General features: G+C 35.7%; 1 protein-coding gene across 1 annotated transcript in view; it reads right to left on the reverse strand.

The window, feature by feature from the left end:
* Positions 1 to 5442: 5442 nt before the first annotated feature.
* SYNE1 (spectrin repeat containing nuclear envelope protein 1) overlaps positions 5443 to 14343 on the reverse strand; it is a 198065-nt gene continuing 189164 nt past the window's right edge. The window contains exons 140-143 of the mRNA XM_072410249.1: positions 13785 to 13997; positions 12767 to 12859; positions 11912 to 11970; positions 5443 to 5973 (exon numbers count right to left, since the gene is read on the reverse strand). Of these exons, the coding sequence (XP_072266350.1) occupies positions 5733 to 5973; positions 11912 to 11970; positions 12767 to 12859; positions 13785 to 13997 (606 nt within the window). The 3' untranslated portion in view covers positions 5443 to 5732. The remainder of the gene's footprint in view (positions 5974 to 11911; positions 11971 to 12766; positions 12860 to 13784; positions 13998 to 14343) is intronic.

Raw genomic sequence — 14343 nt, forward strand, 5'->3', positions numbered from 1 at the left:
TTCTGGTGATGTCTGTGTTATTTTTTGATGCTTATGGCAACATTGATGCAGCACTGACCCCTTACTACTTCTGAATGTGATCTATCTGTAATACAGCTACTTTAACTGTAAGAAAGATAGACTTTGTAAAGTTCCCCAATGATCATCATTTCCCCAGGCAAGAGTGGCCAACATAGTACCAAACATGCACATTGACATAAACAATATAATAAATACAAGTGAAAGCTATGCCATAGCACCTAACCAAATTTGAAACAGAAATACATTAAAATCAGTTACCAAAGGTTATGCTAGGATTATGCTGTCTTCACTTTAACAGCTTTTGTCCCCACTAACACATGGAATCAGAGTCAGCCAGAGAGGTTGCTGATTATGTGATCATTATTTCATTAATTTAGTAAAGTAGACTGTAGAGAGTGGCATGCCTTGTGCTAATACTGTAATAGTTTTTTTAAACAATTACAATTCTAAAAAATAATACCAATGTTAAAAATTTCATTTAGGCAAATGGCAGTCATGTCAACTAGTGCACACTGATACTGTTAAAAATGACCTGAGCATTAAGGCTTCACAAAACCCTCAGTAAAATAGGGTTAAAAAGTCAAACACTAATATCAGAATTTTTAGTTATTTTTATCATAATAATATTTAGGAATTATTTTGTTTGCGAGATTCTTGTCCCTTCCTTCAGGATACAATAAAATACAATAAAAAAGCAGAAACTACAAATACCATACAATGCATTCTGTCAGTGATAGGTATCTGCTAAACTTTGAACCCCATTAAGTCTGCAATGAACGCTTCCAGAGAAATGCCTTCCCTATTCCCATGGCACCCTAGGCTTTGTCCTAGGTTGATCTTATGAGAAATGTAGACCTGCTATTAGTAAGTGAGCTATTCTTAAGGCTGTCCATACACATCAAATTTGAATAGCCATTTCTCAACAGAGGTGAGGGCATTCTTCATGTGTTTGGATTTACTAAAACAGTATAGAACCTTTATACTTTGCATTTTGGAGAATACAGGTAGTCACACTTACTTGTTCTAGAGGATTACCTTTTTATTGATCTCATTTTCTGTGAATAACAATTATATCTAATACAATTCATGCACATTCATACATAAATAATAAACAAAACACCTATGCAAACCAGGATAAAAATCTAAATTACTTTCCCTGAAGTATAATAAATTTTCTCTCCTCTGGCCTACTGTAACCTCCTCCTCTCTGGTATTCCACTAACCGACTCTCTCCTCTACAATCTATTATGAATGCAGCAGCCAGACTCATCCATCCTTCCCACCGCTCCCCTTCAAATTCAGAATCAAATTCAAGCTCCTGTGCTTTGCCTTCCGATCCCTCCACAGTTCTTGTCCCACTTACCTTTCTGACCTGGTAAAAAAATACTCCCCCAGCCGCTCTCTTCGCTTCTCCTCTGATGACCTACTACTGACTTCCTCACTCATAACCTCATCACACACATGGCTCCAAGACTTTTCTAGAGCTGCCCCCCCTCTCTGGAATAGTCTTCCTAGTCCTATTTTGGCTTGCTACTTTCTGCTCATTTAAAAGACTATGAAAAACCATATTTTCCACCAACTTGCCTACCTATCTTCTTCTGTCTCCTAAAACCCTCACTATTTCCCACCACTACATATTTCCCCTCCTTGCGTGTGAGACTTCCCCCACCTCCTAGATTGTAAGGCTCTTGTGGGCAGGGTCCTCTCCTCCTCCGTTGTCACTTTCTGTATCTGTCATTAGCAACCCCTATTTAACATAAAGTGCTGCGCTATATAAATCCTGTTTATTAACAGTAATAAATATAATTTTCATCTATTAAAATTCTGAACAAAAATATGCAACATTGGCATTTTTAACCAGAAAAGCTTTGTGAATTTTTTTTTTTCTTTTACCAAATCATCAGTTCCTGTACATTCTGAAGACATATCAGATTGCTGAGAACGAATATTTTTGCCACATCAAACTAGACATAATCATCAAACTGTATGCCAAGTCTACTGACCCAGCTAATAAAGCTGTCATAAAAAGCAATAAAAAGAAAAGCCCCTGTGCAAACCATAAAAAAAATATTTTTTGCTGTTCAGATTAAGTTTAATTATTTTCACACAAAAACCACATACAAATAAATAGTAAAACTTAAGCTCTGATTAATTATCTTTACGAGCCAAAGCAGTTGATTTAGAAAGACAAAACTCCTACAAGTATTCTTGTAAATTGATTCTATTTATTATGCAGAAAAATAATATACATTACGTGTTCAATCCCTGAATAGTTTTCATCCTATATTACCCCTAAGCACCAGAGTATTTTTTATGTGTTTTGGTTCTGTACTAGATACACTTCGGCTTTTGAAATCTACCCAAAACACTGGAGAATTAAGGCTTTAATTTGGAAATAGATTTGGATTTATATCTTTTATATCCTACTTAGGAATTCTACAATCGAAAAAAAAAGAAGAATTTTCCTATTGTTCCTAACTCAACTTTACTGTAGCGTTAGCCTAAAATAAGGCCAATAAAGTCTTTTGATTTAAAGAACAATTGCATGTAACATGGAATGGTAAAGCTCAAAGTGAATATGTAATAATAGTTACTATTATTTAGTAATAGTTAATTTATTTTTTTTTTACATAGTTACATACCGTGTTTCCCCGAAGATAAGGCATCCCCATCAAATAAGCCACCCCCCGATTTTTGCTCAAACAATTAAAATAAAGCACCCCCCGCAAAACAGACATCCTCCGATACCTGATACTGTGTGCCTCTGTGTGACTCCTCGATGCTGGCTGCAGTGCAGAGTGAAACTGAAAGTAACTTCAAAGGACAAGCAAGCTGCTGATCCCTGCCCTAACAGAGTCTGTTACCCGGCGAGTCAGTGATCAGAAGGGGACAATGAATGGCACAGAGTGATCAGAAAGGGGACAATCAATGGCACATGAGTGATCAGAAGGGGACAATGAATGGCACAGAGTGATCAGAAGGGGACAATCAATGGCACATGAGTTATTTTCAACAATAAATGTGTACTGTAGTCTTCTTCATGGAAAAATAAGACATCCCCCTGAAAATAAGACCTAGGGCATATTTTGGCAGTTCAAAAAATATAAGACAGTGTCTTATTATGGGGGGAAACAGGGTAGTAGGTCAGGTTGAAAAAAGTTCATCAAGTTCAACCACTTTGGAAACATATCTCAGATATAAAACCCCATAAGACATATTTAGTCCAGAGGAAGGAAAAAAAACCTCTGTTACAATTTGCTTCAACATACAGAATGGCAGTGGATGGTTTAGTACCCTGGGATCTATCAGACTATCAAGCAGGGTGATCTATGGCTCAAAAGTGACTTTATAGTCAAGAGCATGATGCAAATCTGAGAAGCAGTGGTATGTAGCACCAGTGCCTGAGGCTTTTATTATTCCTACAATACACCAATTTTGGGAAGGGGGGTGGGGGATTTTACTCCTATTAATCCCAAGGTGGCTTTCCACAATCCTTTGACACCAATGATGATCTATTTATCATTTCCACTGGTATTAACAATGGGACACCATTCTTTCTATGGCTGCTAGCACATTTTCTTCTACTGAGCATCAATTCAGGGGACATTTTTTAAATCCTTCTAATACTGGGCCATTCTTTACTCGAACAGAATACTCACACCAAATCATCTTTTACTTTTGCTGCTTTACTACTGCTTTCCTATGCCGGGGCATTTTTCTCTTGCTGAATGCAAACACTGAGGCATTGGCCCTGATTTATTAAAGCTCTCCAAGAGTGAGGAGGATATACTTTCATCAGTGAGGCTGGGTAATCCAGCAAATCTGGAATGCATCTGATCCAGGATTGAAAACAATTGCTAACAAATAGCAAATTACGTTTAAGAAATCCATTTCAGGTTTGCTGGATCACTCAGCTTTAATGATTATTTTATTAATATTAATAAACAGGATTTATATCGCGCCAACATATTAGGCAGCTCTGTACATTAAATAGGGGTTGTAAATGACAGATGAATAGAGACAGTGACACAGGAGGAGAGGACCCTGCCCCGAAGAGCTTACAATCTAGGAGGTGGGGGAACTATCACACAATAGGAGGGGAGATATGTAGTAGTGGGAAATAGTGATGGTTTCAAAAGACAGAAGAAGATGGGTAGGCAAGTTTGAAAAAATGGGTTTTGAGTGCTCTTCAAAACGGAGCAGAAAGTAGGAGCAAGCGGAATAGGAGGAGGAAGACCATTCCAGAGATTTTGGGCAGCTCTAGAACAGTCTTGGAACTGTGTGTGTGATGAGGTTATGAATGAGGAAGTCAGTTGTAGGTCATCAGAAAAGCAGTGAGAGCAGAGTAGCTAGGGGAGTATTTTTTTTACCAGGTCAGAAATTTAAATGGGACAAGTACTGTGGGGGGATTTGAAGGCAAAGCACATAAGCTTGAATTTGATTCTAAGGTGAAATGGAAGCCAGTGAAGAGAACTGCAAAGAGATGCAGCGGAAGAGGAGCGGAGGGAAGGATGGATAAATCTGGCTGCAGCATTCATAATAGATTGAAGAGGAGAGAGTCAGGTTAGTGGAATACCAGAGAGGAGGATGTTACAGTAGTCCAGACGAGAGATGATTGTGTATCCTCTCCAGCCTCTGAGAACATTCATTAATCAGGCCCATTGTGTAATTCCACTGTCTACTGATGCAGGGGCATTGTTTACTTCTAGTAATTACCAACACAGGGGTATTTATTACCCCCTTTTACTACCAACAAGGCACCTACTGACAGCTCCCCCAAGCAACTGACTGACCCTTTGTTAAAACATTTTGGAGACCCTTGCATCCAATATGATCTAGTTACCGAGTACTTTGGTTTTTCCACTGGAAACCTCACAGGGAATTGAAATGTTTACATCACCTTGTGTTATACCCACAGGAAAAGTCAGCTCATAAGCATCACTGGTAAATCTGTTAAAGCAGAGATTCTTCAGAGGAGCAAATATATATATCCAAATGACAAAGTGATAACAGTACCCACAAAATACACACAACAACATTTTTTTTCAATATCTATAATTGCAAGAAATCAATACAAACAAACTTTGCTTAGCAAACTGTACATACATAAATAATATTTTCTATCTCTTTCCTTGACATTTCATAGATTGTTTTCTGTCAAGGTCAGGATTTAATTTCTTACATCCAGTTTCAGCTTTAAAAAGTGCTTCTCATTTGTACATCTGCCATACTTATTACAGAGTTTACAGTTAGTTCATGCTTCCCCCACCAAATCCCCACACGGAAAGCCCATCAACCAAAAATGCCACAGAGAAAAGTAAAAAAAAATATTGGTTGGTTAAGCTCTTTAAAATCTTATTTTACAAGCATCTAAAATAGCATCATCATTAAAGACTTTGTCAAATACTGATAATACTCACATTGGAGAACAATTCATTTATTAGAGTTTTTTTTTTTACAAAAAAATATTATTCTTGGCTATGCATAGTTTTTTTTTAAAGATCACATGATTTAGGTTAAAAGATTGGTTTGTTTTAGCAAAACATGGTGACTTGGTTTTGAAGCACATCATACTGTACTCAATACTGCAGGGGCTTGGGGCTCAGACAGACCTGTACTTTATAGGATAATTAGGAAAATAAAGCTGCCACATTAAGTGCAATTAGGAGCTCACAACAGCTCACATATCTTCCAGACACATCTCTGAGTTTTCATATAGGGGGTGGTCCATTGGTATAACGGAGCATTGGGTGAAATGACCTTGCAAAATTATTGGACAGAGTACAACTGTAGTCTTCTTCAGACATTGGTACAAGACAAGCAAGGCCAATCAAAAGCAGCAGAAGAAGTTGAAGTGGTAATGCAGCTCGGAGGACTCGTAAGAAGAATGACTGGTTTCTGTGAGCTAAATTAGCTTCAGAACGGTAGAAATCTGAGCCATCGCCTCTGGGCCTAATAAACAAAATTAATGAGGAAAAATAAGATTACAAAAATAAATGTTATTGTAGTTTCAAATATATCCAGGCTTTGTAGGAACTCACCACTTATAAATACAATGTGGAGACTTGTGGATAAACAAAACCTTTCCATATGGAACGTAATCAAACAATTATATAATCAACATATATTATATGTGGGAATCAGGAAACAATTCTTAAATCTCAAATATGTATGTAATGTTCTACCCAAATTTTAAACTTTTTTTAAGATAATAATTACAAATAAATGCCTCAGAACAGAGTAACGTGTGTTTCCATACACTATATATATATATATATATATATATATATATATAGTCACAAATTAGCTAGGGCTGTTTTTCCCTATTTCTTTTTATTTAGTTTACCTTCATGTTACCTTCATGAGTCCAGCCCCACATTTTATTTTTTTCTTCAGCAAACAATGCATTTTCTACCATTTCCCTTGTTATTTTTTGAAAGGGATCAGAGAATCAGTTGGTGGACATAAGGCATATCTCTAGTAGCTGTCTTAGTGATATTTCATTCTGTGGAAATCAATGACTTGATTTGACTCATGCCTAAAGAATGGTAATTCTCTTTGGTTCTGCATTATTTATAAATTACTTTAAGACATTCCTCAGCCAAAACTGAGGATACACTTCCAAGAGTTTGTTTTACAAGCAGATATGACAGAAAAAAAGTTAAAAAAAAAGAAACTGCTAGGCTTTTGCAGCTGATTGCAAACTCGTGCACAATCCTAAAAAAGTTAGCTGAACTGATACCTAAAACAGTGTTTTCAGCTTTCCCAGTTATCTTCTATGATCTAAAGAACATTTTCTTCCAATGTAATCGAGAGGTGTTTGGAGTCCAGAGCAGCCGATCAGCCAAGGATGACAACATATTGGACCTGAGTTTTTAAATCTCTCCAAGGCTGGAGAGGATACACTTTCATCAGTGAAACTGGGTGATCCAGCAAACCTGGAAAGGATTTCTTAAAAGTCATTTGCTATATGCTAGCAAATGTTTTGAATCTTGGACCAGATTATTCCCAGGATTGTTGGATCACCCAGCTTCACTGGTGAAATTGTATCCTCTCCAGCCGTGGAGAGCGTTAATAAATCAGGCCCATTGCCTTTTTTTGACCTATATCTTAAGTGGTATAATACTGCAGAAAAATAAACATTGTGCCATGTGTTTGGCATGAACATTTATGCATTATGTTTGTTAGCTTTCTTTGTCTATCCAACTCGACTGCACCATTTATATTCAATATGGAATATACATATGTAATATTTCATACTTCACCAACAATAAATATTTTTTTCCAGCTATATACTTTAGTCCTAAACATAAAAGTAATTGCTTTATTATAAGTGCATTCTGATTATGTCTTAATGCTAGGACTATAATCATGTCACTGCTGTACCAAACAAAACAACTAAACTCTCAATAACCAAGCAATGAAAATCTATAAATGTCAAACTTATTTAATATTTTTCCTGATCTTTATGTTTGTTAGCTGAAATTATTTTGCCTTCAGGTTGACGTGCTCCTTAAAAAAAAACAACTTGTACCATCTTTACAAAACTGTAATTGATGGCCCAAAAGAATTCTTTGTACAAACTACACTTTGAATTTGATTATTGTGTAATCAAAGAATCAGCAAGCTTTTCCTCCAACTAATGCAGAAAAGCCCACATTTTATATTTGTTTACCAGCTCGTTACATTTTTCTAAAAATAAAAATTGGTGGAAAAGTCATTAGTGATCTTAGATTAGATTTTTTTTTGGAGTTTTATAAACCAGGTTTTAACAGAAAATGTTTTGCAAAAAATCTAATTATGCATCTAAAAACTTCTATTTTTTGTTTATTCAAAACATTCTAATTGTCATCTATATTGTACTTAATTTATTCTGACATATTTTAAATAAACTCAAACCTTGACCTTTCAGGTAGAGGTTTTTTGGTCTAATGGAAGAAAACAGTAACACTACTCCTACTAGATAGCAGCCTACACAGCAAGATGGAGCTAGTAAGAAGAGAGTCAGGAAGAGTTATGGTCTCTCCTTCATTTCCTCCCTGGAGCCATATATATGTCTTTTGGTGCCCACTTTGCATACCAATGTAAGAGAAAGATCCCTGCACATTGTGTAGTGAAGTAAATGGGAGGGGGGAGAGATTGGGTAGCGTTAGTTACGGATATTCTAACCGCCATTGTCTTTATTATCACTGTCATTATCAAGGCTACATTTTCATAACTGCCAACTAATTTATTATTAGCTTATTATAACATTTGACGTTTTTTTTCAAGATTTTCATTCATTGCTTATAATGTGTTGCCCTCAAATTATCATCATAGACTGTTATGTTACCTGCATACTCTAACAATTGATCTCTTGCACCTGAAACATTACCAGGTATAAAATGCAGGAATGTAAGTAATATATATAAATGTAATGCTCTTCAGGTTTACCACTATCAAAGTGCAGCATTAATAGGCATATTTGTGCACTTCTAATAATTCATTGCCCTCGTTTCAATACAGCTGACCACATGATACCTTACCTACTGTTCCAATCTTAAGCTAACCAGTTTTGGAAAGCCATTAGGTATAGCAGAGACCAATGACAACTTTTACAGAAAAAATAAAGATTAGCTTTTAAATTCAGTTTCGAAATTCTAAAAATTTATGCTTTGATTTTTTCAACATGTTCCATTTTTGAAATTCCTAGGTTTGTCTATGTTTGTTGAACATGCACATAAAAGGATGCTAATATTTTTTTTAATAAGATAAACATCACACATCATCTAACACCACATTTGTGGTTTAAAGCAAAACTTACCTTTGTTAAAAGTAATGCATCTGATAAAGTCCCCCCAGCAACAATTTTCCAAATGTGTATTATACCAAGACTGTATAGTGTCCTACATAATCCTACTATGTTCTCTAGTGAATACAGTCAAAAAAGATTCTAATCCAATAATAAATAAAAAACAAGAACCCAAGTAATCATTGGACCCACATTTTAGGTAACTATGGGGGGGTATGGCACGGTATGTTACCTGTTACCCACTTAGCATGAGTAATTCCAATGGTTCCAGGTTCTGAATATAGAGGATGCAGGGGAGTAAAAAAGTGGTAAGAATCTGCTGCCAGGCTAGATGAATTAAAGAATCTTAAGTTCTTAATAAAGAAGAATCATAAAGTTCTGTAATTAGCGTACAAAATAAAAAGCTTTTTGCCTGTATTAATTGCATACCCAGTTCACAAACTATTTATTAAATGTTCCAACGTCATTAAAAATCCTGTAAAACTGCTTTATTTTATTTTGTTTGCCCTTAAACTGTAGTCTATCAATGTTTACTGATCCAATGCAAGATCAAACACAAAGTACTCTGATCAGAGGCATTTAAAATAATAAGGAACACAGTGACAGCTTGTTCTGTGTTATCAGTTAGTACTGTAGCTGACATCAAACACAACCTGTCTGACTTGTGCTTTTGATTAAGCTCTCCATTCAGTTGAAACTCGTTTGTATTCCATGCTTGCCTGAATGACAAATTGAATATTGTGCTGTACTGCAAAAAGATGTGTTAATCAACAGTGCCAGTGGAAAGAAAGAGTGCTGCGGCTGGGATGTTATTAGGAAGTGGGCTCCACTGCAAGCTGCAAAGCTGTTAAGACGCACGCTGGGCCAGATGTTTGGCAATGGAAGATGTGAGCTGAAAAGGTGATGAGAGCTTGACACTTTTTTATCACTTTGGATTAGATTGAACATGCTCATCAGCACATAGGTAAACCTGCTGGCTGCTAATTAAGTTGTTATGTTACAAAATGAGATAGGCAGAAAAGAAGGAGCCTCGCTATGGACATTTGATCAAGTCTACTGATTATCATGACCACATATAAATAACATACAGAATATGATGTTATTTACCTGTATACCTGTAGCAAATAATTACATTTCTGCTCCTACAGGTCTAAATTAGATTGTGGACAGCAAGATCAGGCCATCCAACTGACTGGGAGGAGTCCAATCTACATCTAAACTGGCCTTCATAGTGATGGAAAATATCAAAGTCAAACAACTTTGCTGTTTTTAACGGTTACTATATTGAGAAGTATGCTTCTACTGTTTACAGAAAAAGTAACAATGGAGAACTTTAAGATTAAAGCATGTTTTTTAGCACTCTCATCAAGTGAAACACTACCAAAGAATGTCTACACTTCAGTAGTCATCACTCGAAGTACAGATATGTAATTCACTTTTAATCAAAATTGCCTTAATTGCTTAGAGTTTACCATAAACATTTATTTACCATCATTTGTTTTCTGCAACAACATTTTTTGTATGAACAATTGTAGCAAAGGCTGTCCATGTCTACTATAGATGGTTAAATCAAGACGGAATCCTCATGTGCTGGATAACACCTCAAATACTTCATGATCAAACATGGAGAAAAAGCAAGTCACTATCGTAATTTTTTAATTAATTTGTTGTAATTTGATCATGAAGGATTTTGGCTGTGATACCCTATTTGGTCTGAACAAACATAATATATAAGAACTCCGATACATGCATGTTTTGGCAGTCGGGTTGCAACTGCAAATATTCTGTATAGTAGACATGGGCAACCAGTACAACCTGCAAGATGAAATGTTGCATAAAAAAATAAATGAATGGTGAACATGTCTTTCTGATACACTTACCTGATTATTATGTGGATAACAGCAGATTTTTTTTAATTAGATAGATTTTCAGGGCAATTAGGAGTCCCCAATTTCAGTGAGGTCCATTCCTAAAGCTAAACTGCAGCATAGACCCAGCCTAGAACACTAGAAAATCTCAATAGGACAATGTCCTATTGTTGCTCTCCTGTGTTGCAATAACAGTTTTTTTGCCAGCAGAAGGAACTCTGCAAGTAAAATCTGTAAATGCAGATCTGTCTCCAGAAAACCAAAGAAATACAGGATGGATGGAATCCCTCCATTTTGCAATGGAAAGCTCGTTATTGCCAATTTTCCTGAAAAAACTACTTGATGTAATAATCACTGATGTGGCAATGTGACCTGTACTCTTTAGATATTACTAAAACCAGTATTTACTGTACAAAGTGCACAATAAATGTCCTTGTTTCCATGTGCATGTTTTAAGTTACTTTTCTAAATGATCACTGTTTTAATCTGGGTTCTTATTTTGTCAAAGGTCAATTAAATGTATAGTTACCTGAAATTTAAACCTATTTTTTTTTAGATCTGTGGTCCTGTGAACTTCCTTAATAAGTATTTATTATGTTATGTCAATAACGCTCAATTGATAGCAAATAAGTTTGGGATATTTAGAACAAATAGGGGAAAATAGACTAATGAAAAAATAAAAACGACTGAAGCACACAAAACAACAGCAACCAAAATGCATAAGCCTCTCTTTACAGAAAGATGCAAAATATACCCAAATAACATAAAGAAAAGCAAAAAGCTGCATGTTTGCACTCGTATGGTCAAATATGGGCTATATGTACGTGCAAGTATATTGACAACTGTGTTAGTAAGTGTTAGTGAGGTTAAAGAATAGAGATGGCGCCACCAAATCCATGGACCAATCTGTTCTGGTGATGAAGTGTTCAAAGGAGGCAAACGCCTACAAAATGGACTTTAGGCAACGGGACCTGATATCCATTTTGCCATGGCTGGCAAGTTCCAAAGATGAATGGAGTAGAGCCTGACTTAAACTAAAATCTAGAAAAAAAGAGGATGATAAAAGTATGTTCCATAAAGATTATTTGGTCACCCTTGTAAGGTTCAGAATGGTGCTTTTAGATAATAATGCATTCAATGCATTTTGTGAAACAGGAATGACCTTCTCATTGGACATATTCTACCATCCTCTGTTCTAGAGTAGAATTTGGAAACCAGGAGAATAAGGTACCTGCTAGGTGGATTGTTGACAGAGGGTCCAGGCTGTGAGACACTACATTTGCCCCGTGGCTGTTTGCAATGAACAGGGGGTAAAGAAAGAAGAATGTTCAGTCCAGGCAAAAAAAGACAAGCTACCGATGAAAGAAAAATCAACAAAATGAAAAGTGCAGCAAAAGAAAATAAAATCACATGAGGTGACCAATACCCAGGAAGGAAAGGGAAACTGGCTTTCGATTTTGTTTTCTGTAATCTTTGTCAATAAACATGCAGTATATAATATTCTATTAAAAAAATTAAATAACTGTTTTATCCAGAAAGTATTTTATTAAAAAAAATAATTGTATTTATCTATAATTGCATATATTATTACTAGTTAAGCCAATCTATAGTTCATGCAACTGATCATTATGATTATGTATCATCATATCTATATCATTCAGTTGTGTTTAAACTTTCGAAAAGCCAGTATTCCCATACATTATACCACTAGGATCTATAGGAGACTAGTGAATGTGGAAAAGTCAAAATGGAGGTCAAATAGTTTATAAGGATAGAACTGATAGATGTTATTCAAAGTGCAAATAAAAATCACAATTCCAAAACCACAGAAAACTGATTAAAATGTAATTAAACAGAATGATAATGGATAGGCCAACGTAACCCCAGCTTCATTTAAAAGTACCATTTACCGATTTGTATGTGCAGGAGTGAAGTGTCAGGAAATTAGAAACAAGAATATTACCGTGTGACCTGCTAATGTAAATGTGGTTGTGTTTCTGGGGCCACTTAGTAGAATTGTAAAACAAGCTCTGCCTGTCTGTCACATCTTTCTAAATGCTTTTAGTTTAAACCACGTGTGCTTTACCGTTCTCTGCCTGCTGGGAGTGCTCCTGCCAGACACAGGACTGAGGGATCCAGAGGTGTCTAACTCATCTGCAGAAGACCATGATGATAATTCCTGTGTGTAAGTACAAAATACGTGCAAATGAGAGGTACATTTTCTGCAATTAAGTGCAACAAACCCTGCGCCTTTAAACTATGGCATGTGTCATATGGTAAACCTATAAATATATATGCTTTTATACAAAAAAAAAGGGATAACTGGTAGAATAACTAAATAGGAGAAAATTCAAAATTAATTTTAATTTAATACATAAAAATTCACATTCAACTGTAAAAATGTTAATAATGTAAGCAAACCTATCATGCTAAAACAAATAAAGATATACAAACCTAAAACAATAAAGATAAATGTAATGGACTGTTTATTTGTTTCTCTGCTGCAACATATCTCTATAACAGATCAGTTATGTTGCTTTGCTGCTGTGTTACATTCTACTGTATTTTGGAAATTACCACAAGTCTTTATATGGCTTGCAGACTGCCAGGTTCATGTCCTAATAGATTCACTGTTATACAGACAGGGAAAAAAAGAAACCTTATGAGAAAAAGGTAATTTCCCTTCACATGGTGTAGTCCATTACCATCATATTTTTACAGTGTATCTAAGATTTTTGCTCAGAATGATCAGATACATTCAACTCTGGTTACGAAAATACGCTATGAGTATGTAGCTTTAGAAACAACCAAGAATACCGGCAAAACTATCTTTAAAGTTTAAAATAAAATTGTATTTATTTGAATTTTCTTAACTTGAAGATTGTCTTTACTATGCCAGTGCATTGTTTTTTTTGTACATATGTTTCAATAGATTGACTCCATCCTTTACTGGAGTAATAAGGCTAGAGGTCAAGTTAAAAAAATGTTATGCTGTCTTACTAGATTGTAGAGACCTAACATCCTTTTTTCAGGAGTACTGCAAGTGATTTAAAAATTGTGGTTCAATTTTTTTTATTCGGTTTTACTTACACAGCAAAACTTACCAATTGATTGCTTGAAATGTCTAAAAGTTTCTCTATCTCTTTGATGTGACGAGTGACTTCCTTCAAGAGCACTTTGAGCCTGTTCCCAATGACATGTACTTTTTCTTTGGCTTCAAGGCAATCCTTGCCCTCTGCATTGACCAGCAAATGGCAGGACATGTCTTGCAGTAATGCCACCTTCAGCTGAGACTCAAGTAGTTCACGCTTGATTTGCTGTTACACAAAGTTAAGGTCAGCCTTGTTTGAACTAAATGTCTAAAACTTTTTAGTACTGCAATCACATTATATTCCAGTTATTCAAATATTTGCAAATAGTATAAAGATTGTGCTATAACTTTTGCTTGCTATAGCTGCCAGAATCCTAAGGAAATGGCTTTGGTGATGCACCCTGCACCTTTCCTTAGGTTAATGTTCCAGTGCTGGGAGACTGCAACTTCATAGTATTTTTACATTTGCTGCAATCAAAAGCTGGCCTGCCTCCTGCATTACCCTGTTGATTAGTAAGGCTACCAATCATATTTATGGAGCAATAAAACAGTGGATAAGGGATAGACCACAA

Source organism: Pyxicephalus adspersus, chromosome 4 (genome assembly GCF_032062135.1).
Source record: "Pyxicephalus adspersus chromosome 4, UCB_Pads_2.0, whole genome shotgun sequence".
Classification (NCBI taxonomy): Eukaryota; Metazoa; Chordata; class Amphibia; order Anura; family Pyxicephalidae; genus Pyxicephalus; species Pyxicephalus adspersus.